This window comes from Chamaea fasciata, unplaced genomic scaffold, assembly GCF_029207755.1.
Source record: "Chamaea fasciata isolate MVZ Bird 193981 ecotype frontalis unplaced genomic scaffold, bChaFas1.0.hap1 SCAF_25, whole genome shotgun sequence".
In the NCBI taxonomy this organism is placed as follows: domain Eukaryota; kingdom Metazoa; phylum Chordata; class Aves; order Passeriformes; family Sylviidae; genus Chamaea; species Chamaea fasciata.
Genome location: NW_027094110.1, coordinates 4,868,969 through 4,892,431, shown reverse-complemented (window position 1 = coordinate 4,892,431; position 23,463 = coordinate 4,868,969). Strand labels below are relative to the sequence as shown.

Sequence of the window (23,463 nt, the reverse complement as noted above, 5' to 3'; positions counted from 1 at the left end):
GACTCCTTCTTGCTCCGAAAAGGCCCTTATTCATCCAGCTCTTTCCATTTTCTCTCCTTCTCTCTCTTTCCTTTTTTTTTTTTTTTTTTTTCCTTTCCCATGGACATTAAAAATCAGAAGGCATATTTAGAGAGCAGACAGCTTTGGGCGGGTGTTGCTGGCTAAAAGATCTCTTCCTTCCCCAGAAACAACTCATTTGTCTGCTTGGCCACCTCCTCCCACCCCAGGAACGGCCGCGCTTGGGTGCACGAAGCTCTTCCTGGCGGGATGAAAGTCGGCAGATAAAATATTAGCATCAGGTCGCAGCATTCCTTCCTCCTGGCCAAACTGGCATTACGGCGATGAGGAGCTGAGCTGCGATGCCTGGCCGGTGATGCAAGGCTCGATTTTTCCAGCACGGTTTTCCCTCGGGCTCCAGGCTCTCCCGCTGGTGCAGCTCCGGGTGCTTTGGGTGTGGAGCCACGCCAGCCTCCACCCGCTCCGGATCCGGCCCTGGAAGCTGTGGAGTTGCAGGCACAGTTGGAGCAGGGCTTTCTTGGTGGTAAGATTCGAGCGTGGCTCTCGTGCCTCGTGGGGTTTTTTGGGGTGGAGCGTTTTTCCCAGGCACCCCCGATGCCCCCCGGATTTTGGGGTCACAGCGCCGAGGGGACAAAGCTGGGCAGGGGGTGAGGAGGGGCCCTGGTGGGGTGACAATGCCCCACACAGCCCGGGGAGTGCAGAGAGGGGTGCAGAGGCAGCATCCCTCACTCCACGTCCCCTCACCCCGCACCAGGAACTCCCTTATCCCAGTGCTGACCCTCCTGGATGAGACCCCCACCCCAATAACAGGCCTGTGCTGGGCCTGGATCCCTTCTGTGACCCCAAAACTTCCCCCATCCCCTCAGTGCAGCAGCACCAGCAGTGCCAGTGCAGCAGTAAACGGTGCTGGCAGGATGAGCCCCTCGGGTCTTCACCTGCGTGACAGCCTTGGCCCTGGGGCACCACAGCTCTTCACCTCCTCCCCAGCCCCAGGAACCGGGGATGAGCATCAGCAGCACCCCGAGGGGCTCGAGGCCCCCCAGGAAGGGGGGCTTAGGGGAAGGGCCCCGGGGGCTGGGGCGGTTGGTACCCCGAGCCCCGGCAGCCTCTGCAGGAAAGGGGCATCTCACACGCAGGAGCAGAAACAGGGCGGGGAGATGCTCGGGGAGGGTGGTGGGAGGGAAGGGGGGGTCAGGTCTGAGTGCAGCCTCCCAGCTCCCCACCGGCCGCGGGGTCGGTCTCTCCTGACCTCTCGGTGAGCGAGGAATTGCGAGCCAGGGAGGGATGGGATCTGCGGGAGCCTCTGCCAAGAGCTGGCTCCAGATCCGCAGGCAGCTCTGGGCTGCATTTCCCCTCCGGCGCGAAGAGGAGCTGGGGTGTCCGGGGTTCACTCCTCGCTGACACCGACCCCCCGAGACCCTCACCGGCACGTCGGGGCCCCGCGGGGAGGTGAGCCGGTGCCGGGGGGTGCGGGGGACCCGGGGGTAGGCGGAGGGTTGGGCTGGGGGTGGAGGGGATGAAGCGATGGATGGAGGGATGGGAGGATGGAGGGAGGGATGGATGCGGGGATGGGAGGGAGGGCAGCGGAGCGGGGAGGGGGGGGCACCGGGCGGGTTGCGGGGCTGGGCGCTGGGGCGGGGGGTCCCCGGCCCCCCGGCGGGGCGGCGCCGGTTCCTGTAACCCCACCGCTCGCTCCCAGCCCTATAAAAGCCCCGCCGAGCCCCGCAGCCGCTCCCGCCGCCTCCCTCGCGCCGAGCCCCGCGGGGAGGCACCGCCGGGGCGCAACAGGCCCCCCCGGCCCGGCCACGCGTGAACGGAGACCCCCGGGCAGGGAGAGCGGGAGGGGAGGCGGGGAGGGCGCATCCATCCCCCCTTCTCTCCGCCGGGAACCGGGGAAGAGCCCCCCGGCCGCCGCCTCCTCGCCGAGCCCGGCCCGGGGGGGGCGGAGGGAGCGCGGAGCCGCCGGAGCGGGAGGGGCGGGCGGCGGGGCCCCCCCGCGCCTGGCGCTGCAGGTACCGGGAGGGGGGGGACGCGCCGCCCGGCCGGGCTCAGCATCCCCCATCCCTTCCCCAGCATCCTCCCGGCCGGGCCCGCATCCCCCCCGGCTGCCGCACCCCCCCGCCCGCTCCTGGCCCCCTCCATCCCGCACTTGTTGCTGCCCAGCAGGGCTGGGCTGGCTCCCGGTTTAGGGCGGTTTTATTTGGGGGGGGGGGGTGGCTTTGGAGGGGGTGGAGGTTGCAGCCTCCCCTGCTGTCCCCCAGCAGCCGGCGGTGTCCGGCGCGGCTCCAGCTTCCTCCCCCCGAGGCCAGAGCCGAGCCTGAGCCCCCATTTTCCCCCTCCCCAGTCCCATCTCTGTCCTCCTCTCCCGCCTTGGCTGAAGCCCAGCTCCTCTCCCGGAGGAAGGGTGCACGCTGTGGGCATCTCCCATCCACCAAAATCTATGATCAGCTCGGTGTGTGTCTCCTCCTACCGTGGACGCAAGTCTGGGAACAAACCACCCTCCAAAACATGCCTGAAGGAAGAGATGGGCAAAGGGGAAGACTCGGACAAGATCACCATCAATGTAGGTGGCACCCGGCATGAGACCTACAAGAGCACCCTGCGGACTCTGCCGGGCACCCGCCTGGCCTGGCTGGCCGACCCCGACGCCCAGAGCAACTTTGACTTTGACGGCAAAAGCAACGAGTTCTTCTTCGACCGCCACCCCGGGATCTTCTCCTACGTGCTCAACTACTACCGCACGGGGAAGCTGCACTGCCCCGCGGACATCTGCGGGCCCCTCTTCGAGGAGGAGCTGACCTACTGGGGCATCGACGAGACCGACGTGGAGCCCTGCTGCTGGATGACCTACCGCCAGCACCGCGACGCCGAGGAGGCCCTGGACATCTTCGAGAGTCCCGAGCCGGGCGGAGGGGCCGGAGGAGAGGAGCCTGAAGAGGAAGGGGGTAGGGAGATGGCCCTGCAGCGCCTGGGCATGGATGACAGGCCCCCAGGGGCGGCGGGGGCTGCCGGAGGGGGTGGCTGCTGCCGGAACTGGCAGCCCAAGATGTGGGCGCTCTTCGAGGATCCCTACTCGTCCAAGGCGGCAAGGGTAAGCTCCCGAGACGCGAGTGGGGAGGTGGGATGGGGCCGTGCTGGGGTTGGGTCTTCACCTCCCCATCCCTGAGGGCAAGACTGACTGTCCTGGTGGGTAACATGAGGCCCCCCCATAAGTGTCCCCCTCCTGCTGTGGGGCACGTGAGCCATGTCCCGTCCTACAGGACACCTCGTCCATTATCTCCCAATCCCCTCCCAGCACATCACATCTGGGAGAGCTGGGCTGAGACTGGGGGCAAGCACAATCCCTGCCCCCTCTGCGCCCTCGAGTGCTCCCTGGGCACCTCCTGGGCACACGGAGATGAGGGATTGTCCTTGGCAGGGCTGACTCCTGGCAGAGTTTCAGGATGCTCTAGGATAGGATGTTTGGGTTCCTCTTGCTGGGCTGCACGATGCCAAAACCCACATTTAAGAGCCCAGGTGTGGGGTGGAGGTCAGGGTTGACCCCTACGGGCTCCTCACGGTTGTCCCCAAGCAGCTCATGCTCCTCATGTGTAGGAACCTCAGCCCCAAAGGACACCCCGTGCCTGTGCACCCCCTGTCCCCACCGGGGCCACCCCCACAGCCCCTCAGCACCGCTGACACCCCGCACGCCCCAGACACGGCCCCGCAGTCCCCTCAGCACACACGGCCCCGGCACCGTGTGTGTGCATACGCGAGCTCATCCACACCCCAGAGACCCCGCCACCCTCCCTGGGCACTCAGGCAGTCCCTACCCACGGGCACTGAAGTGCCTGGGACGTGTCCCCCAGAACCAGGAGGGTCTGCAGGCTCCCAGCCCAGCCCTCGGGCACTGCTCCGAGCATGGGTCTCCTCTCCCAGCTCCTTGTAGATCATCCCCAAAGCGCTGCCCACCGACCCCTCGAGACCCACCCAGCCCCTGGCACGCCCAGCTCATAAACCTGCCACACACACACACACACACGGGCAGGCGGTTGGGCTGGAGATGAATTCTGGATGCATTTAGAGGTGTAAAAAAAACCCCATCAATGGTAAGAAATTCTGCAGGCATTTCACACCCACGAGCAGCGCGCGGGGCAGGGGTCAGTTTGGCAGCGAGGTGTTTTTGCAGCAAATGTTAGAGCAAAACACACACACGCAGAGAATGCTTGGGCAGCAAGAGCTGGACCCATTTTAAAAGGGTGCCCCCCTCCTTTGCTCATCTCTGAGGGCTCTTCACCTCGGAGAGATGCTCTGAGTGGTGAAAAGCTCCAAATAAAAAATTAAACAAAATTAAAAATAAACCCAGGCACAATAATTCAGCTCATGTTTTTTTTCCCCCTGGTGTCATTTGGTTCTGCTTTTCCTGTGTGCTGAGCTGCTCCTGGAAAGGCTTTAGCAGGAGGAATAATGTGTTGGAGGGAGCAGAGGTGGTTGTGATTGAGGCCCCACTGGGGCTGGAGTGGGACCAGTTTGTGCTGGGACTTCCCTGCTTCCTTCTCACTGCTCTAGATAAATGTTCAGCTCAGCAGTGCCATGGGAACGATCAACTTCCACAGGCAACAGGAAAAAACACCGGTATAGTTTTGCCACAGCTTAGGAGAAGTGCTCTGGTACGAGGGGAAACTGAGGCACAGAGCAACGCAACCGGCCCAAGTGAGTGCACCCAGTTCCTGGCTGGAGTCACCATCCAGCACTGAGATGCTGCAGGGTTCGTGAGCATCTCTGTGGGTGCAACATTCCTGGGGCTGCCCTGGATTTTGTGGTGGTTGGGAGTTCTTTCCTATCCCATTTTGGCGTCTCCCCCTTTCTTGCCAGAGCCAAAGGGGTGCCGCTGGCTTCAGGGCATGTGCTAGAGCCAAACCTTGGGAAGCAGCAGTCCCAGGCTGCCCATGAAAACTCTCTCCCTCTGTGTGGCAGCCGTGACTAAGAGTCTCAAGAGCTGAATTTCTCTGGTCCTCGCTCCCCCTCTCCACGGAGCAGCCCCTCAAGCCCTGACTCAGTTGGCTCCTTATTTCTTTCCCTTCCTCCAGCACTTCTCTTGAGCTGGGAACTGTGTGAGCACGTGTTTTAGCCATGTTTTAGCCTCCTTTCCGTGCACCATCGATGGTCACGGGGTCCCTGGCTCCTCAATTTGTCCGCTCAGGGAATATTTGGTCCCTGGTGCAGCTGCTGTCCCAGCTGGAGCTTAACACTTCTCCTCCCCGTGGGAAACTGCCCTGGCTGTGATTTTACCTCTACATCCATCCAAACTCTTCTTACTTGCAGCTCCTCATTACTTTTTCCCTTTGCAGCCCAACTTGGACAGTCCTGACCTCACTCTCATGGGGACTTTCAGGCCAGTGATGCTCTGTAGGGTCATGGATTTTTTGGGAACACCCCTCTCAAGCTGTTGAGTGAAGGTCAAGATTGTGTAGAACATCAACAGGTTCTGGAGGACTTGTTTGGTGCGAGTTCTGGTGTGTATTGGTGGTACCGGGTTTATACACAGATTTGATTTTATTTTAAAGATATTTTTGGAAAAGAACTTGAGTTTGGAGCAGGAGCTGAAGCTGAGGTGAGACATCCCAGGTCAGACACAGAACTGGAGCAGCACTCTGGGGGGGGACACGATGGTTGGCACCGGCTGTGAACCCGACTCTTCTATTTTTAGAGGCTGATTTTGCTCCTTGGGCTAAATCAGGTCTCACCTCACACCCAGCAGCAGGGCTGCTTCATTACTCAAGTGTTTGCATGGTCTCACTCCCTTCCTGGGTGATTTTTTTTTCCTTTCTACTTTCCTTTAAGTCTAAATTTTTACTCTTCAGGTTTTCCCAAGATTCCCCATACAGGGAAGCTCAGGAACGTGACTCAGCCCTCAGCTGAGAAAAGCGGATTATTTTGGCTGTGCCACCACTGTGTAGAGACACTTGTCTGGTTGAGCTGGCCTTGCTTTAAGATCCCAATTTTGTTGGATTTGTTTCCCAAACTGCACAGGACTGATCAGCCCTCAGAGCTGAATCCCAGTGTGTGCTCCAAAGGGCTCTGAGTGAGGGGTGAGGAGCATCCCATTTCATCCCATTCCATCCTATTCCACCCCATCCTATACCATCCCATCCCATCCCATCCCATCCCATCCCATCCCATCCCCAAGCAGGTGTCTCTCACTGGGGCAGCAGAATCATCCTCCAGAGGTTTCTCCATCACTTAATGCCTGATTTAAACTTCGCACCAAACTCTTGCAGGGCCGGTGCTCCCTGTGGCGAACCCACACGTGTCTGCCGCCGGGGCCGCCCCTCAGGGATGCTCCCGGCGGGCTCGGGGGCTGCAGGCACGGCACGGCCAGAGTCCGGGGCTGGGAGCTCCTCCAGCGTGACTCAGGCTGTCTCTGCTGCTGATTCACTCCAGCCGGGGATCCGGGCTGTCGCCTGGAGCAGGCTCACGGTGCGGCTCTGCCAGGAGCAGCCGCTGGGGTGGGTTTGACAGCAAAAGGTCGCATCCTGCTCGGTGCAGGTGCAGCAGGACCTGCTCCAAGGGAGCTGAGACCACCGTGCTTTTGTGCTGGAGGAAGGTAGAGCCGGAGTTTTTCTGCTCTGAAGGGTTTTTTGGGGAGGAGGGAGGTGGCTCTTGGAAACAGATGCTCCAGGTGATGGGCTCGCCATGGGGGAGGGAGGGAGCTGAGCAGGATTGATGGGAGCACAACAAGGTGGTGCTTTGTGACACAGCCTGTGGCTCCCAATGCCTGCTGCCGGCCCCTCCTCGCTCACATCTGAGGGCAGGAGGAGGTGACATGGAGGGGACAACGGTCTCCCTGCTTGGGCAGAGCAGAGAAATGGGAACATCTGGGTGTCAGCAGGCCCAGGCATCAGCAGGAGGCTGAGCTCTGCCTGCTCCTCTCCTCATCCCGCCCTCCCAGCCCTGGACCTTCTGGGGGCACATGCCCCAGCACTGATCCTCAGGGAGGTTGTCTCTGACACATCCAGACCCCGAAGCTCACGGCTGTGAGCAGTGTGAGCCTGGTCCCTGGAGGGGTTTGTGTAGAATGTGGGGGAAAGCTCTTTGAATGTGCCCTGCCAAAATTCCCTTTCCATGCCTGTTCCCATTGGAAGACTGCTCCAGTCCCAGCCTGTCCCAGTTCACCCTCATGCCCGTCCCAGTTCCCCCTCATGCCCGCCACTGCCATTCTTGGCACATCTGCAGGCGCAGCTGGAGCCCAGCACACCTTCTCCTGTACAGATTGTAGCACTTGGTGGAAGGCCCTGGACTGATGGCCCCAGGCACTGAGGTTTGCTGTCAGCTCATGGGAGAGGTCCAGGGGTCCCTCCTCATTCTCCACCCTTGGTCCTGGGGCAGTGCGTGGCAGCCTCTGGAGTGTTTTGACCTCCTCCAGGCAGAAGAGGTTTCCCCACCCCAGCTCACGGCCCGTGTAATTTTGACTTTGGCAGGTGGTTGCTTTCGCCTCGCTCTTCTTCATCCTGGTCTCCATCACCACCTTCTGCCTGGAGACGCACGAGGCCTTCAACATCGACGTCAACGTGACGGAGACCCTGGTGGTGGGCAACACCACGACGGTGCTGCTGACGCACAAGGTGGAGACGGAGCCCATCCTCACCTACATCGAAGGGGTCTGCGTGCTCTGGTTCACCCTCGAGTTCCTGGTCCGCATCATCTGCTGCCCAGACAAGCTTCTCTTCATTAAAAACCTGCTCAACATCATTGACTTCGTGGCCATCCTGCCCTTCTACCTGGAGGTGGGTCTCAGTGGCCTGTCCTCCAAAGCTGCCCGGGACGTGCTGGGTTTCCTGCGGGTGGTTCGCTTCGTCCGCATCCTGCGGATCTTCAAGCTGACCCGGCACTTTGTGGGTCTCCGGGTGCTGGGCCACACGCTGCGGGCCAGCACCAACGAGTTCCTGCTCCTCATCATCTTCCTCGCCTTGGGGGTCTTGATTTTCGCCACCATGATCTACTACGCCGAGCGGATCGGAGCCAAGACGTCCGACCCCACCGGGAGCGACCACACTCACTTTAAGAACATCCCCATCGGGTTCTGGTGGGCCGTGGTTACGATGACGACCCTGGGCTATGGTGACATGTACCCCAAGACCTGGTCGGGGATGGTGGTGGGGGCCCTGTGCGCCCTGGCCGGGGTGCTGACCATCGCCATGCCCGTGCCCGTCATCGTCAATAACTTTGGGATGTACTATTCCTTGGCCATGGCCAAGCAGAAGCTGCCAAAGAAGAAGAAAAAGCATATACCCCGTCCGGCCCCGCTGGACTCCCCCACCTACGGCAAATCCGAGGAGAACTCCCCCCGGAACAGCACCCAGAGCGACACCTGCCCCTTGGCAGTAGAGGAAGGGGCCACTGAGCGGAAACGGTCAGGTGAGACCCCACAGGTGGGGCCGAGGCGGGGGGAGACCTCTGGGAGCCCTCAAGGCAATGAGTTTGGTCCCCTGTGTCCCCCAGTCCCTGCGGATGGTGCAGGATGCGGCCCGCAGCTCTGGGTTGGTGTGGAAAACCCAAAGCACCCTTGGGTGTTGGGGCCATGCTGGTGGAGCAGGGTGCTGCAGGTCAAAGGCCCCACGCAGGCAGGGGGGAAAGGCCGTGTCCTGCATTCCCAAAGGCCATATCCTTCCAAAGGCCATGTCCTGCATTCCCAAAGGCCATATCCTTCCCTCCTGATGGCACAGACCAAGTCACCACGGTGGCTTCCAAGGTGTCCCTGCCTAACCCACCTCTCCCTCACAGTGACAGAGGTAAGGCCCCACTCCCATGTTAGCCTGGCCATGCCCTTGGGACAATTTTTTCCTTTGCATCCTCCCACCATAAATCAGGGTAGCCTTCCCCAAAATTGATAAATCCATGGATAATCCCTGGGGCTTCACCCCACCTCCTCCTTCAGCTGCTGGTAGACAGAATCCCTGTGCTGCTGCTCCAGATCCTGAGCAAAACCAGCCCCTGGATATTTCTTTCTTTCATCTCACCCACCGAGCTGAAGTTTGGGGGTTGGCCAATGTTTCCTTCGGATGAGGAGAAGGCGCAGCCCCAGCCGTGGGGACCATCCCTTGGGCTGACTCTGGGGGTCTGTGTGAGAGCCCTGCCCCACTGCCGGTCACTGTCACTGGCCACGGTGGCTGCTCTGCCCCTTTCTGTCTTGGTTTGCTGCCTGTGGCGCCTCTGGAGTGTCTGGAACAGGAGGCACCACAGTGGGCTTGTGTCCTGCACCAACACTGAGGTCAGGCCTGGGGAACTGCACATCTGACCACATGTGTTTAACAGTGATGGGCCTTCCCCTGCCGGGGAAACGGGGAGCTCCGGGTGCCCCAAACGGCTCTTTTCCTTTATGAATCTCCTTTTTCCACAAGCCTGCGAATCCCATCTGCCCCAGGAGCCCTGGCAGCAGGGAGCAGTTCGAGCCAGGAGCTCAGGCCAGGCCCTCACGTGGCAGAGCATCCTCTCAGCCAGCGAACCAGGGAGCCAGGGGACATAAATTAGCACTTCCCACTAGCCCGAGCAGCCCGTTCCTCAGCAGTGTGAATTTTGGAGAGCTAATTCCCTCCAATTAGGTGGGTGGATCTCAAAAACCTGGGGTGTTTCATCCCCAGCTTTGGCTTCATGCAGGTTTTATAACCCTCAGCAGGACTAGAGCTGCTTGGAACTATATCTGTTTTATCCTGCTCCCTGAGCTTCTCTAAATGAGCGTCTCCAGGCTGGGATCAGCACCTGAATTGGTGCGTGGTGCTCTGGGCCACCTGCAGCCTGCTCTTCTGCTTCCTTGCGTGGTCTGACCAACCCCTTCAGGCCACCCTGAGCACTTCATCCTGTGGGTTTGTCAGCTGCTGATGGGTCTCTGCCACCTCCCTGCAGACTCCAAGCAGAACGGCGAGGCCAACGTGGTGCTGTCGGACGAGGAGCAGCCACTGTCCCCGGCGGACGAGGAGAAGCGGCCGATGCGGCGCTCCAGCACCCGGGACAGGGACAGGGACAAGAACAAGAAATCCTCCACGTGCTTCCTGCTGGCCACGGGGGACTTCTCCTGTGCAGCGGACGGAGGCATCCAGAAAGGTACGGCTGGAGGAGTGAGCAGGACCCGGGTGGGGAGGGAGAGGTGGAGGCCGAGATTTGTTGAGCCGATCCAAGACAGAGGTTTCATCTCCATCTGCCTGCCTGGCTGTCCTCTGCTCCCCAAATCCACCTCTTCCTGCCTCTCCATCTGCTTCACCTCCGTCCAACACATCTCTCCGTGCTGGCTCCACGTGTTGTTTTCTCCTCCCCAGTTGCCCGCGTTTGGTCTGCACTGCCCTCCCCGGGGACAGAGTGCTCCAAGCCCTGCCCCTCCACCTCTTCTCCCTGGGTTTCAACCACTCACCTCTGGATGGTGTGAGTGGGACATCTCTCCTGGGGACACGGTGAGGTTGTGACTGAAGGTGACCAAAAGGTTTTCAGTAGGGGAAAAAAAAAAAATCCAGAGGCTTTTCCCTTCGTCTCTGGTGGCTTTCAGTGGGTTCGAGCGTGGGGAGAAGTGTCAAGTGCTGCCTTGCCAGCAGCTCCAGGCTGCCAGAAAGGCTCCTCTGGGTTTGGAACAGGAGCTGTGCTAAGTGTTGAGGTTTTCCTTGGGAAACTGAGGGGGAGATGAGTCAGGAAAACACAAAAGTCTTCTTCCCAAGACAAAACAAAATCTTCTTCCACCTGGTCCCAGACTTCTCCGCTCCTCTGCCCATCTCCCAGCGCTCCAGCCCCAGAGAGGGCAAATCCAGTGCCCCAAAACCCAGCTGCACCCTGGATTGCTGGGATAACTCTTAGGGCACAGCTCCGTTTTCCAGTTGTGCAGTGTTTTGTGTGTCCAGGCTGGCGTGGGATGCTGTAGCTGCAGAGCTGACCTACTTCTACCCCCCCTGGTACCGAGTGATGCCCACTGCTCACTGAGAAGGGTGCCTGGGAGCCACGACCAGGCAGCAGAAGGGATGATGTGCTGTCCTGTTGGTGCTTTGGAGAGCCTCAGGGATTTGTTACTCCTGGAGCTGTTTGGGACGGCACAGACTGGATGGGACACCGAGGGGTGCTTGGGGAAAATCACATTTATCAGTAGTAGAAGTGAATTGGTTGTTTCCCCCTGGGAAATCAAGGATTCCCTTTGGCATTGCTGTTCTAGCTCAGAAAGAGGACAAAGAGGAAAAGCTTTGCTCATCCTTGGGGTACTGGCAAAGATCTGCTCAAAATGCCTGATGTTTCTTCCCTGGAAGTGCCCTTTCCTGTGAAGTTGGTCTCTTCTCTTAATGCCTGTTAATGTGAAGAGGGGAGAGAGGTTTAGTCCCACTCCAGACTGGAATGCTGAACTGGAAGGGATGGAGGAGACAGATGACAGCCAGTGCTGATCTCCCTCCTTAGGAAATGCTGAAGTCAGGCTTCAGCTGAAACATTTGAATCTGGTCCCACTGAAGCCAGGAGAAGTGGAGCAGCTCTAAGAGTTGAGGATCCAGAACTGCTTTCACTCACTCCCAAATGCCATCACTGGATTGCAGGAGACCAGGAGCTTTCTGTCCTTGTGTGGTGGCAGCAGCAGCTCTTTGAAAGGGCGCCGTGGTGATGGTTTTGGGGTGCTCTGGTGTCTTCCCTGCAAATTTCACAGTGCCTTTTACACTTTAGAATAGAAGGTGTGCACGGGTCACTCATCCCCATGTGGCTGGAACGATGTTGCACCTGGAGAAAGCTGGATCTGCTGCTCAGAGGGAATCCAGTGATGCTTGAGACCTTCTGGGAAGAGGGAACCTCAGTACCCGAGTCCTGCTTGGGCTGTGGGACAGATGGGAGGGAGGCTGTGCTGGGAGGTCAGGGCTGGCCTAGGGAAATGCTCCAGTATGGTCTGGGGTGACCAGAGGTGACCAGAGGTGACCAGAGGTGGCGAGGGGGCAAAGCAACCTCCAGCCAAAAGCCGTTGGGAGCTGCAGAGGTGCCTCTTCCCCTGGTCTTGATTTATCTCCTGCTGAGGCTGTTTGTTCTGGTACTGGGATGTTGGCAGCTCTGCAAATTGAGATGAGCTTGGTTCTGAGCCCGACTCACTGATGGCCATCTGTCAGATCCTGGGACAGGTACTGGTGTCTGTACGAGCTGTGGAGATCAGGAGAGGGAGCTGCTTTGGGAATAAGCTGCAGAACTCAGCATCCATTGTGGTTTCACCCCGACTCCAGTGGTTGGCCTTGTTGGGGCAGCTCGGAGAGAAGAGCAGCTCCTGCCCTTGGCCCTGAGCCTGGAGCAGATGGAGCTGGAATGCTGTGGATTCCTGTGTGGAACGTGTTTCTTGTTCCTGGGGCTGCTTCCAGTGGTATTGCTTTGCTCCCTGGTTGCAAGGGATGTCTTCAGACCCTTCACCTCCCCTCAGCACTGGGGTCCTGCTCAGCTGTTCCCAAAACTGTGTCCTGCTGGGTGCAGACACCTTGGCACGGGGCTGTCCTGGCACAAAAGCCCTGTCCTCTGCTTGGACAGAGGGATATGGCGGCAGGATGAGCCCAGCCGGTGGGACTGGTTAGGATGGAGCCACGGAATCACTTGGGCTGGAAAAGAGCTCAGCGAGTCCAACCCTCCCCCAGCACTGGGCCACCAACCCGTGTCCCCATGTGCCACATCTGTGTCTCCTAACAGCCCACCTCCTTTATCTGCACATTTACATGGCACAGCAGCAGGTTTTGGCTCCGCAGGGCAAAGTGCAGCTGATTGTCACTCTGTTTCTTGCTGTCAGTGCAGGGCCATGACTCTCACATGGCCTGAGCACCTGGGGTGGGATCAAGCTGGGAATGCTCCTGGGAGCATCCCCTGGAGCTGCCTAGCTGGGGGGGACCGAGGCCCAGCCCACATGTGCATGGGGACACAACCCCACACGGGCTGCATGCCAGGCCTCTGTCACCTCTGTCACCTCAACAGGACGTTCCTGGGCTTTGCTGCCTCCCTGCTTCACCCCATCCCATTTGCCTCCAGCTCCCAGCCTGTGCCTGAGCCGAGCTCCTGCAGGGAGCAGGCAGTGCCACGGCCCGGGAGGAGCCCCCGGGCTCACACAGCGCTCGTTTATTGGCAGCCAGCCTGTTTCTAAAGCAATCCCAGCGACTCTGGGCAGCCCCGGGGTGAGTTACTGGGACACCAGCTCTGTTCATCAGCGGTGGCAATTAACAGAGCACAACCCCCTTGTGCCTTGTGGCTTCACTCTGTGGTGGCACCCGGCCCTGGGTGTGGTGGGAAACCACGCCGGCCTTGAGGGACTGAGTCCTGAGCTCCTTCCCTGGTGCTCCTGCCAGTGTGGCCGGGGACAAACTGATGGAGAGAATTGAGTGTTGGGCTCGGGGCAGGTTTGCCCTGGTGTCCCATTGCAGAGGGTCCCTGGGGAAATCAAACGTCTTTATGAAGTTCTGTCTCAAAATGTGATGCTTGAGACTCAACCAGAGTGAGCAGTGTGACTTTGACCCCACTCCTGTGCCTGTTTCCACCCTTTTCTTTTCAGCGTTCGGAGCGGGAGGCAAAGATCATCCCCACAAAGCCCACCAGCAGATCCCTGCATTGCTGGCAGCTCCCAGCAAACCCCCACCCCACAACACTTCCTGCCAAACCGCTGCTGTCTGGGGGATCCTTGGGGATCCAGGGTTGCCCCAAGCCTTCAGGGACCGCTGGGATCTCAGCACGGCTCCTTCCCACGCGCAGCTCGGCGCGGCAGGGAAACACGTGAGCTCCTCAAAGAGCCTCAGCACACCCGGGGAAAAGAGCAAGGGGAAGCAGGGATGAGGCCAATGCAGATTTTTGGGGGTGTTGTGGGGAGCAGGGAGGGGGTCTTTGCATCAGCTGCTGTGGGTGGGAAACTCCCAGCTCCCCCCAGCTCAGGGCTGTGCTCGCTTCCCTCCCCGCTCGCTGTGTGGATCCGTGCCAAGAGGTAAATAAGGAAATTGCTCTTCTCCTCAGGCCTGCTTCTGCTCCTGCTGCCACTGTGGGGACGGGGAAAGCTTTGCTGGAGTCAGCAACAGGTTTGGGCAGGTGTCCCTCAGTGCCCTGGGCCTGCCTCTGCCTCACAGCTGGAGGAGCTGTGTCTCCTCAGGGGCTGAGAGCTGGGGAGGGGTTGAAGAATCCCGGCTGGATTCTGGGCTGGGGAAAAAAAAAAAACCTCGAAAGGGGACAAGCCCCAGATTTGCAGAGGGGAAATCTCCTTTTCCAGGGGATGTTCTTGTCTCAGTAGCTCCCTTGAGAGGTGCGTGAGGGTGACGCTGTGGCTGGTCTGGTGTGAGCCTTGATCCCTGAGCCAAGCTCAAACCAGCAGCGGCAAAGCAGAACCCAAAGATGTGCCAGGATCTCCTGGGGCAGGACACAGGGAGGGATTCCAAGCCTGGCACTGCCCAAGGGGCCATCCATCACCTTGTTTTTCTGCTGTCAGGAGCTGCCTCCCTCTGCTCCACCCCCCACACACGCTGCTTCCATGGCCTGGCTTTCCCTGGAACTCGCTGGTGCCTTGGGAAGGCTCAGGCTTGGCTGGGTTTGCTCACCTGGGTGCTTTCAGGGAGGATCCAAGCGCAGGGACACTGGGCTCATCACGGCTGGGAGCATCATTAATTTTCCATATTTTGGCACCAGATCCAGGGAACAGACTCATCCTTAACAGCGGCGCTCCGTGGGGCCCAAAAATCCAATTTTCAGTGCAAAGACTTTGTGTCTTTCCAGCAAGAAAAGTGGCTTTTGACCTGTGAGGATATTTCTTCTGGCTGTTGCTTTTTCAACAACAGCTGGAGAAATTCCTGGCTCTTTGGGGGAGCATGAAGGGTCCCCGTGCTTGAAGAAATAGAAATATCTGCTCTTTAATGCAATTTCTTACGGAAAATAATGAGCACGTCTACCTGCTCCTTTCCACACAGGAAGGTGTCAGCAGCAGCTTGCTGCTACAGGGGTGTAAAAACCAGAGCTGGGGGAATCACTCCTTCCAAATCCCATATTTGTTTGAGTTCTGCTGCTTTTCCCCGTCTGCTTCAGCCCACAAAATCCCCAGACTCATTCCTCATTCAGAGCAATTTGGGAAACAAAACCCAACACCCTCCAAGAGCGATTTGATCTCCTCATTGATGACTCTCGAGTCCTGGATTTGGCCGGCGCCGCTCGATGAAGGGAGTGGGACTGTCTGGAGGATCCACGGGTGTCCTCAAAAAGCCCTTCCCGAATTTTGTTGGGATTTTTTTTTTTTTTTTTTAGTGGGTGTCTCGGGGTGTGGGGCTCAGCCTGGAGCTCTCAGCCTCCCGAGCCTGGGGCAGGAGGCCGCCGGGCTCTAACCTGTCTGTTTTTCTTCACCGAGGCTACGGCAAATCGCGGAGCCTGAGCGGCATAGATGGAGTGGCAGGACCAGCGGCGGGCGCGGCTCCGCTGGCGTCCCGCTGCAGCTCCCCCTGCTCCCTGCAGCGCCCCTGCTCCCCCGTGCCCTCCATCCTCTGAAAGGACCTCGCTGTGCCCCTCCTGGCCCCACCAGCTGTGACATCTCCACCCCCGGCAGCCGGTTCTGCCCCTGCCCCGGCTGCAGGACCTGTAACGCCTTCGCTGTCCTTGCCTCGTGTCCGTGTGTACGGAAGGTCCCTGGAGGAGGTGTTGGGGTACTTTTCCCCCCCTCCCTCCTTGAAACCTTATTCATCCTAAATAAACCCTGCAATCCCCTCTGGTGTCGAGCCCTCCCTCCCGTGGGCCGTTTGTGTTGGGCTAAAGGGTGGTGGAAACACAAGGAGGACAAGTTGACTCATGAAATTATATCTCATTGTGCTGGAAATGGCTGAATTCATATATTTTTAGGTTATATTTTGTTAGGGTTTTTTTTTTGTTTTGTTTTGTTTTGTTTTTTCTAAACCAGCCTCAAGTTTCTGGAGGCAACAGATGAATAAACCTCTATTCCCTGCCCAGCAGTGGTTCCCCCTCTCGTTTGGTGCCTTTTTCTGCCTAAATCCTACTTTTCTTTCCCAGATTGTGTCTGCTTCTCCTTCCAACCTCAGGGATGGGCCTGAGGGCCTTGAAAACTGGCCTTGAGATCCCGTGGAGGCTGGAGGGCCCTGGGAGAGGGTGCAGGGAGCACACAGAGGCTGGGATGACAGGCATGGATACTCCCATGAAGAGCTGGGAAGAGGAATAAAGATCTCTGGGAAAGCGGCTGCTGGCGTTGGATAGTGAGGCAGAGAGGGATTTGAGGCAGAATGATGCCTGAATAGATGGGGCATGAATCCTTGTTTGGGATGGACATGAGGTGGTGGGGCAGAGCATTCCCACGGGGAGGGGAGCTGGGTTTGAGCCAGGCTCTCCCCGTTCCCGGGAGGATGAGGCTGGAGAGTCAAACTCCCCGTTGCACTGCTGGCTTTTGCTCACACGTGTCAGGTTTTGGGATGATTTTGGATGATCTCAGGTGTCTTCCCAAACTAGAACAAACCCTTCAGTCCTTGACCTCTGGCTCATTTCAGCTCTGTGCAGCTCAGCCTCCCTGGAGGCATGTTTGGGGTGTCCAGCCCTGGTCTTGAATCCCCCTCAGTGCTCTCTTGGCCTCTCTCCTCATTCTGAGCAAGTCAGGGCTGGAGCCCAGGGACTTTTCTGGGGAGGAGAGCTTAGATTTGGGTGTGTTTAAAAAGCAAAGAGCCTCAAGAGCTTTTCTGGTCAGACCCTTCCCCTCCACCATGGCCAGACTGGAGCTGGTGCTCAGGGGAGGGTGGGGAGGGAGGATACCTGTGGGGCAAGGCTGGTCACAGGTTGGACTTGATGATCTTGGAGGTCTTTTCCAACTTTAGGGATTCTGTGATTCCATGGTCCCTGCACCTGAAAGAAGCTGGGATGGATTTTGGCAGATCCCTCCTGCTCCACCCCAGGTTTCCCGTGCCTCGGTTTCCCTTGGTGTGGAGAAGGAGCTGCCAGGAGGAGCAGTCAGCACATGTCCAAACCAGCCCCTTCCTTCCTTCCTTCCTTCCTTCCTTCCTTCCTTCCTTCCTTCCTTCCTTCCTTCCTTCCTTCCTTCCTTCCTTCCTTCCTTCCTTCCTTCCTTCCTTCCTTCCTTCCTTCCTTCCTTCCTTCCTTCCTTCCTTCCTTCCTTCCTTCCTTCCTTCCTTCCTTCCTTCCTTCCTTCCTTCCTTCCTTCCTTCCTTCCTTCCTTCCTTCCTTCCTTCCTTCCTTCCTTCCTTCCTTCCTTCCTTCCTTCCTTCCTTCCTTCCTTCCTTCCTTCCTTCCTTCCTTCCTTCCTTCCTTCCTTCCTTCCTTCCTTCCCTCCTTCCCTCCTTCCCTCCTTCCCTCCTTCCCTCCTTCCCTCCTTCCCTCCTTCCCTCCTTCCCTCCTTCCCTCCTTCCCTCCTTCCCTCCTTCCCTCCTTCCCTCCTTCCCTCCTTCCTTCCTTCCTTCCTTCCTTCCTTCCTTCCTTCCTTCCTTCCTTCCTTCCTTCCTTCCTTCCTTCCTTCCTTCCTTCCTTCCTTCCTTCCTTCCTTCCTTCCTTCCTTCCTTCCTTCCTTCCTTCCTTCCTTCCTTCCTTCCTTCCCTGTCCCAGCTGTGCAAGAGGCAAAGGGAAGTGGAAAAGAGGTGAAAAATCTCGGTGCCTTGGGCTGGATCTCGGAGGTGGATGACAGGAGCTGAGCACTGCTTAGACCTGGTGCTGGAGCCAGAATTTTTGTGGATTTGGGGAGCAATTGGGATGGGCTGCACTGCCCTCTGCTCAGGATGTGGTGCTGATCCTGAGTTTGTGTGTTGGGTGCAGCTGCATTCCTTGGATTTCTGTAGTTGTGTATTCCCACAGCGGGCGGACGGGTTACAGGGCAGGTTCATGAATCACCCAAAATCCCATGAACTGGGCAAAGGGTGGGCACAGCAGCACCACGCAGGTGCTCCTCTGGCTCATCCTTCCCTCCGGAAGCCGGAGGAGCTGGAAGATCCCCAGCCCCTGCCAGAGGGAAGGTCACTCTCCATGGCTTCAGTGGTCTTGGGATCATAAATGATTTATCCAAGGTCATGAGTTGACTCTGGGGATGAGGCAGGGACAAAAGCCTGTCTATTGCAGAAGAATCAGATCAAGATGTTCAAACTTTGGGGTTTGAGCCTCTTGGAGGTAAAGGATTAAATCCAGAGCAGCCACAGATGCCAGGAGATCCCATCCTTGCCTTTTCCCCCTCAGGCTCCCAGAGCAGCTCATCCCAATGCCAGAGTGGTTGCTTGGGGTGCAAACCCTTTGGTGGACCCCCCCAAAATCTGCTCCCCAGCAGAGCAAGGAGGGTTGGGCATGAGCTGACACGGAGCCGGCAGGATGCAATTTTTAGCTGGGGCGTTATGCAACCCGGGAGAAGGGATGACTAATGTGCAAAAAGCTCCTCTAAAACAACCCAGCCCCGAAAGGGAGATGGAGGGATTTCAGTGGGAGGCACCGAACTGCTGAAAAACCCAGCGCATCTTCTCCCTCTTCCTCCCCGCCTTCTCCTGAGCAGGATTTGGGGGATGCAGGAGGGAGAAAACAGCTTGTTGTTATTTTTAGGTGGGGTCTGGGTTGGTTTTGGGCGCGAGGTAGCACGGGTTAATCCCCGGGTAAGATTAGAAGAGGAGCTGTAGTGGATCAGAGCAGACCTCTAAATATCTCTGGAGCCCAGGTTTTTATCTCAAACACTGGCCAAAATTGGCTGCCTGAAGAATAGGATAAGAATAGAGCACGAATATACGATACTTCCCCTGAATATCCTCGCAGGGCTTATCTGTGTTTAGGGATCTGGGGGGAGCTCACGTTCCAGCGCAGGCAAACGGCACCGAGAGAAAGCCAAATTGTTGTATTTATTCCCGAGAAAATATAAATCCATAGGGGTTCAACTGCCCCTGCCCAAGACCTAAAATTTATTTTTAAAATATATGTATATATATTTTAAAATAAAAATCTATTTAAAAAAATAACATCAAGGGGTGTGCAGTGACCACGGGGGCATGGCAGCGTGGAAAGCTGTTCCCTGGGGATGGGGTGGGTGTGCAGGGCAATGGGATTGAGCAGGAACACAGGGACGAGCGTTGGGTGTGTTCCAGGAATGTGTCCCTCACCTGTGGGCAGCAGGGTGGGAGCACTCAGGGCTTTGGTGCCCTCTGTCCCTCTCCCCAGCCTGGGTGCAGACCCTGTGATGCTCAGCAGTGGGAATGGGGCCAGAGCTCACGGAGCCATGGAATGGTTTGTGCTGGAAGGGCCGTGGGCAGGGACAGCTCCCGCCAGACCAGGCTGCTCCGAGCTCTGTCCAGCCTGGCCTGGAATACTCCAGAGGTGCTGGGGCTGCCCTGGTGGAGCCCTCGCATTCCTCTGCCTGTGTCCGCCCACTTTGGGACACGGATCAGCACTTTGGGACAAGGATTAAACCCCTGTGACCACCCACCCCCGTGCGAGGAGCCAAAGCAGAGCAGCCTTTGGATCAGGGGGCTTTGGGAGCAGTTCCCTGCTCCAGCATCAGCTCCTTCCTTCCCTTTTCCTCCTGGAAGACTCGGAGTCCAGCACTGCGTGGAGGCTTCACCACGATCCCGGGTTGCTTGCAAAGTATTAATTTCTATTGTTGCAACAACTGCTCTGTTTCTCAGGAGATGCCTGAGAGAGCTGAGAAAATAGAAAGGCCTGTCAGGCAGCCGGGCGGGAGGTGAAGATGTCAAGAGAGTAATTGCTCTACCCAGAAGGAGCCTGTTCCTGGCTTCCCCAGCACTGCCAGGAAAAATCCTCACTGCTTATTTGATGACAATAAAGAAAAACAGAAAATAAATAGCAACCCCATGGCTTGCCCGTGCTGACGAGGAACAGGGAGAGCAGAGGCAGATGCAAAATAGGATGCAGTTGAGCTTATAAATAGGAGCCTCCCAGCTCCCAGTCTGTTACTTCCTTACCTCCACCCGGGCAACCAATCCTTACGTTTTACCCACGGAAAAGGTAAATGGAGGCTCAGAAAGGATCCTGTGAACTGCCGGGAAGAGGGTCACACTTCCTCCTGTGTGGGACAGGCGGGGGCAGGGAATGTGTCCTGGTGGCTGTGAAAAAGTAATCGCAGAGTCAGGGAATTGTTTGGGGACCTTAAATTCCATCACATTCCAGCCCCTGCCATGGGCAGGGACACTAGGCCAGGGTGCTCCAAGCCCCGTCCAACCTCACCTTGGAAACTGTCAGGGATGAGGCAATCCCAGCTTCTCTCTGGGCACCCTGTGCCAGGGCCTTGCCACCCTCACAGGGTGCAAATTCCTGCCCAATATCCCACCTATCCCCGCCCTCTGCCAGTGGGAAGCCATTCCCTCTTCTCCAAAGACCCTCTTCAGCTCTCACAGAGCCTCTTTAGGCCCTGCCAGGGGCTCTCAGCTCTCCCTGGAGCCTTCTCCTCTCCAGGTGAACACCCCCAGCTCTCCCAGCCTGGCTCCAGAGCAGGGGGGCTCCATGTCCTCCTGATGTTGTTCCCCAGGGCTGGAGGCAGCTCTGCAGGTGGGGTCTCACCTGGGCAGGGCAGAATTCCCCGTTTCCTGCTGCCCACGCTGGGGGATCAGCTGGGAGGGTTCTGGGTCCAGAGCACGTGGCTGGGGAATGTCGAGCTGCTCGTCCCCCAACTGCCCCAAACCCTCCTGCTCAGTCAGTGTAGGACCTACCCAAACATTGTCCTGGCACAGCTGGGTGCTGGAGCAGCAGCACTGGAGGCGGTTTGAGGAGATGCTCATAGCAGGAGGGCAGGACTGGGTGAGTTCCCCACGTGGGGAAATCTGGGGGTGATGGCTCTGGGAGCAGCACAGCAAACCTTGGGGGTATTTGGAGCTGGGTTGATGTTGGAATTCTGGCTGTGCCAAGCCGCCTGCCTTGCCCAGGGCAGCACCCTAGGGAGGCTGGTGGCAGATCTGCACCCCAAAATAGGCTTGAGGAAGGGGCTGCACGTCACCGAGGGGCCCTGAGGGCGAGAGCAGAGCAGAGCTGGTACTGATAAGCCAAGACAGGAGGGCTGTTTTCACATGGTGCCTTTGTCTGGGGGACAAAAAAAAAAAAAAAAAAATCTGGGCTGTTGTTATTTATTTTTAGTCGTGCTAATTTTTTTCCCAGGCTGGGAAGCTGCTTTCCAAGGCAGGTCCCCGGGGGCTGCGGGCAGCAGGTCTCGAGCTAACACACAAAATGGCTTTGAACGGGGAGGAGGAGATGGGAGTTAAAAGCCAAGTCGTGCCCTTGGTAAATCAATCGACCTGATGGGGAATGTTTCTAGCAGGACGTGAGCCTTGCCAAGAGCTTTTAGCTGCTTGCAGGAGTGACTGAACCAAGAGCTGGGATATTTTTCAGCAGCTGCTGCATGCGTGGGCAGTGCCGGTCCCCAAATTGCTGCAGGGGGATGCTGTTGGGTCCCCAAAGCATTTTGTCTTTGGAGGTGGGGAGCTCTCCTGCCAGCTTAGGGAGGAGAGCTCCTCTAATCCCCGGGGGTTTTATGGGGTGTGAGGTTTGAAAAGCCTCCATGCCAGGCCACTGCTCACCCGAGCTCTGCAGTGATGCTCGATGGAGAACAAGACCTTTATTTTGTGGGAAAAGGAGGAGTTTTTGGAGCTGTCTTGGGTCTGCAGGGGAGGCAGCTGGGTCAAATTCATGAACAGGAGCTGGGAGTGAGGTTTAAAGCAAAATTCCACGGCTTATGGGGTGGCCCAGGTGCTGTCTCCCTGCCTGACAGCCCCTCGCCGGGAAACTGGGCCCTGGCACACGGGGAGAGGCGGTGGGGTGACTCAGAGCTCCAATCAATGATAATTAATTCAATGATAACAAATGAGAGGGAGAGAGGGAGAAGAAAAAACACTGCGGGATTCATGCACCAGGCTTGGCTTTGGGACATCTGGCTTGGGGTTGGCTTGGGAAGTTTTGGGCAAGAGCAGCTTTCTGGGAGGAGAAGGTTGACAAGGATGTGGTGAGGGTCATGTTTTCCCCCTGCTTTTCATTTATACCCTCAAAATCACCCTGATTCCATGTGTGGTTTCTCTTGGAGAATCATCTCCCAAGCCTCCATCTCTGCCACCTCTATGAGGCTTTTAAAAACCATTTTTTTCCCTAGACTTACAGATGCAACAGCAGCATTTTATCCCTCTGGAAAAGGTCACTTCACTTTGTGGTTACTCTGTTTTCTGCATCCTACTAAGCCGGGGTCCCCTGGAAACTCAGTGTCCCTCTGCCTCTCCTATTTCTCCCCATGTGGAAGCAAATATCTAATGCCGTGTTTAATGTTTCTGTCTTTAATTGCAGATTCCTGCCAGGACGCCCTCGCTTCCAGTTACCCGCAGGGTGAGGTGGTCACCTTCTCCTGAGCCCCAGCTGGATGCAGCAGCACCCTGGCCAGGGATGCCTTCCCCAAGGGATGCCTTCCCCGAGGGGGAGGGACGTGTATCCCGAGGGATGCTTTCCCCAGGGTGGAAGGATGCTCTCCCTGGGGCCAAGGGACGCTCTTCCTGAGGCTAAAGGATGCATTCCCCCAGGGATGCTCTCCCCAAAGCCCAGGAATGCTTTCCCTCAGGCTGGGACATGCATTCCTCTAGGGATGATGCTCTCCCTGGGGTCAAGGGATGCTCTTCCCAGGGGAGCTGCTCTCCCCAGGGCTGAGGGATGCCCTCCCCAAAGCCCAGGGATGCTCTACCCAAGGCCAAGGGATGCTCTTCCCGAGGAGTTTTCTTCCCCCAAAGCTCCAGCTCCATCCCCGGGGGGGGTTGGCAGCTGGGTCCCCCGAGAGGTGCCGCAGAGCAGCGGGGCCGGGAGGGAGGCTGGGGACGGCCCCATTCCCCTTCCTGGTGCCAGCCCTGCCACAGCCACGCTGCCCCAGCACCCCCTGGGCTGCCCCCTGCCCTCGCCCACGCTTTGGCTGCACCTCATCCTCCACCTCTGGAGATCCAGCTGCTCACCGGGACACCTCCAGCCGCGGCTGTGCCCGTGCCCTGACCCCTCCATCGGCACACGGCCACTGGGGACCCTCCTCCAGGGTGCCAAAGGCTCCTCTCCAGGTGCCACCATCGCCCCCTCCCACGGGTGCTGCTCCCACGGGCACGGGGGGGACGAGTGGGGTGGTTGGGGGTGCAGGGATGGGGATGGGAAGCAATAGGAGAGCAAGGTGTGGGGTCCCGGCTGGCCTGGAGGGGTCAGGGTCCCTCTAACGCTGTTCCATATCTCTGTGACCAAGGCAATACTACTCCTGTCTCTGTCCTGTCCGCATGCCTGTCCAACGTGTAGAGTTCCAATAAAGACATCCATGAGCTGAGTCAGCTCCCGTACCCCTCCTGCGCCCTGTGTCCTTGCCTCCAGCTCCGCCTGCCCACAGAGTCCTGTCCCCACCCCGGGTGTCCCTGGCAGGAGGAACGGGGGCTTTGGCCATGGCATTGCCTGGATGGTGCCTGGATCACCTGGAGGGAGGTGATTCTTCCTCCCTTCTCTGCTCTCGTGAGATCTCATCTGGAATGCTGTGTCCAG

At 58.0% G+C, this 23,463-nt stretch overlaps 1 protein-coding gene across 2 annotated transcripts; it reads left to right on the top strand.

Moving 5' to 3' along the window:
- The first annotated feature begins 439 nt into the window (after window positions 1-439).
- KCNC4 (potassium voltage-gated channel subfamily C member 4) lies at window positions 440-23,064 on the top strand. Of its 2 annotated transcripts, XM_066204040.1 has the most exons (5): window positions 440-541; window positions 2,363-3,109; window positions 7,479-8,415; window positions 9,901-10,098; window positions 15,347-15,941. In XM_066204040.1, exons 2-5 carry the CDS (start codon window positions 2,459-2,461, stop codon window positions 15,481-15,483), a joined length of 1,923 nt encoding a protein of 640 aa, XP_066060137.1. In that variant the 5' UTR covers window positions 440-541; window positions 2,363-2,458; the 3' UTR covers window positions 15,484-15,941. The 2 variants fall into 2 exon arrangements, with proteins under 2 accessions (XP_066060137.1, XP_066060138.1); XM_066204041.1 differs by lacking the exons at window positions 440-541; window positions 15,347-15,941 and adding an exon at window positions 22,252-23,064 and having other exon boundaries at window positions 2,402-3,109.
- Window positions 23,065-23,463: the final 399 nt, after the last annotated feature.

What these genes read in the sequence shown, in the direction of transcription:
- KCNC4 (XM_066204040.1), top strand. Translation starts at nt 2,459, where the DNA reads ATGATCAGCTCGGTGTGTGTCTCCTCCTACCGTGGACGCAAGTCTGGG. An exon ending in CACTGAGCGGAAACGGTCAG is followed by an intron (nt 8,416 to 9,900) that starts GTGAGACCCCAC and finishes ACCTCCCTGCAG; the next exon opens with ACTCCAAGCAGAACGGCGAG. An exon ending in GGACGGAGGCATCCAGAAAG is followed by an intron (nt 10,099 to 15,346) that starts GTACGGCTGGAG and finishes TTCTTCACCGAG; the next exon opens with GCTACGGCAAATCGCGGAGC.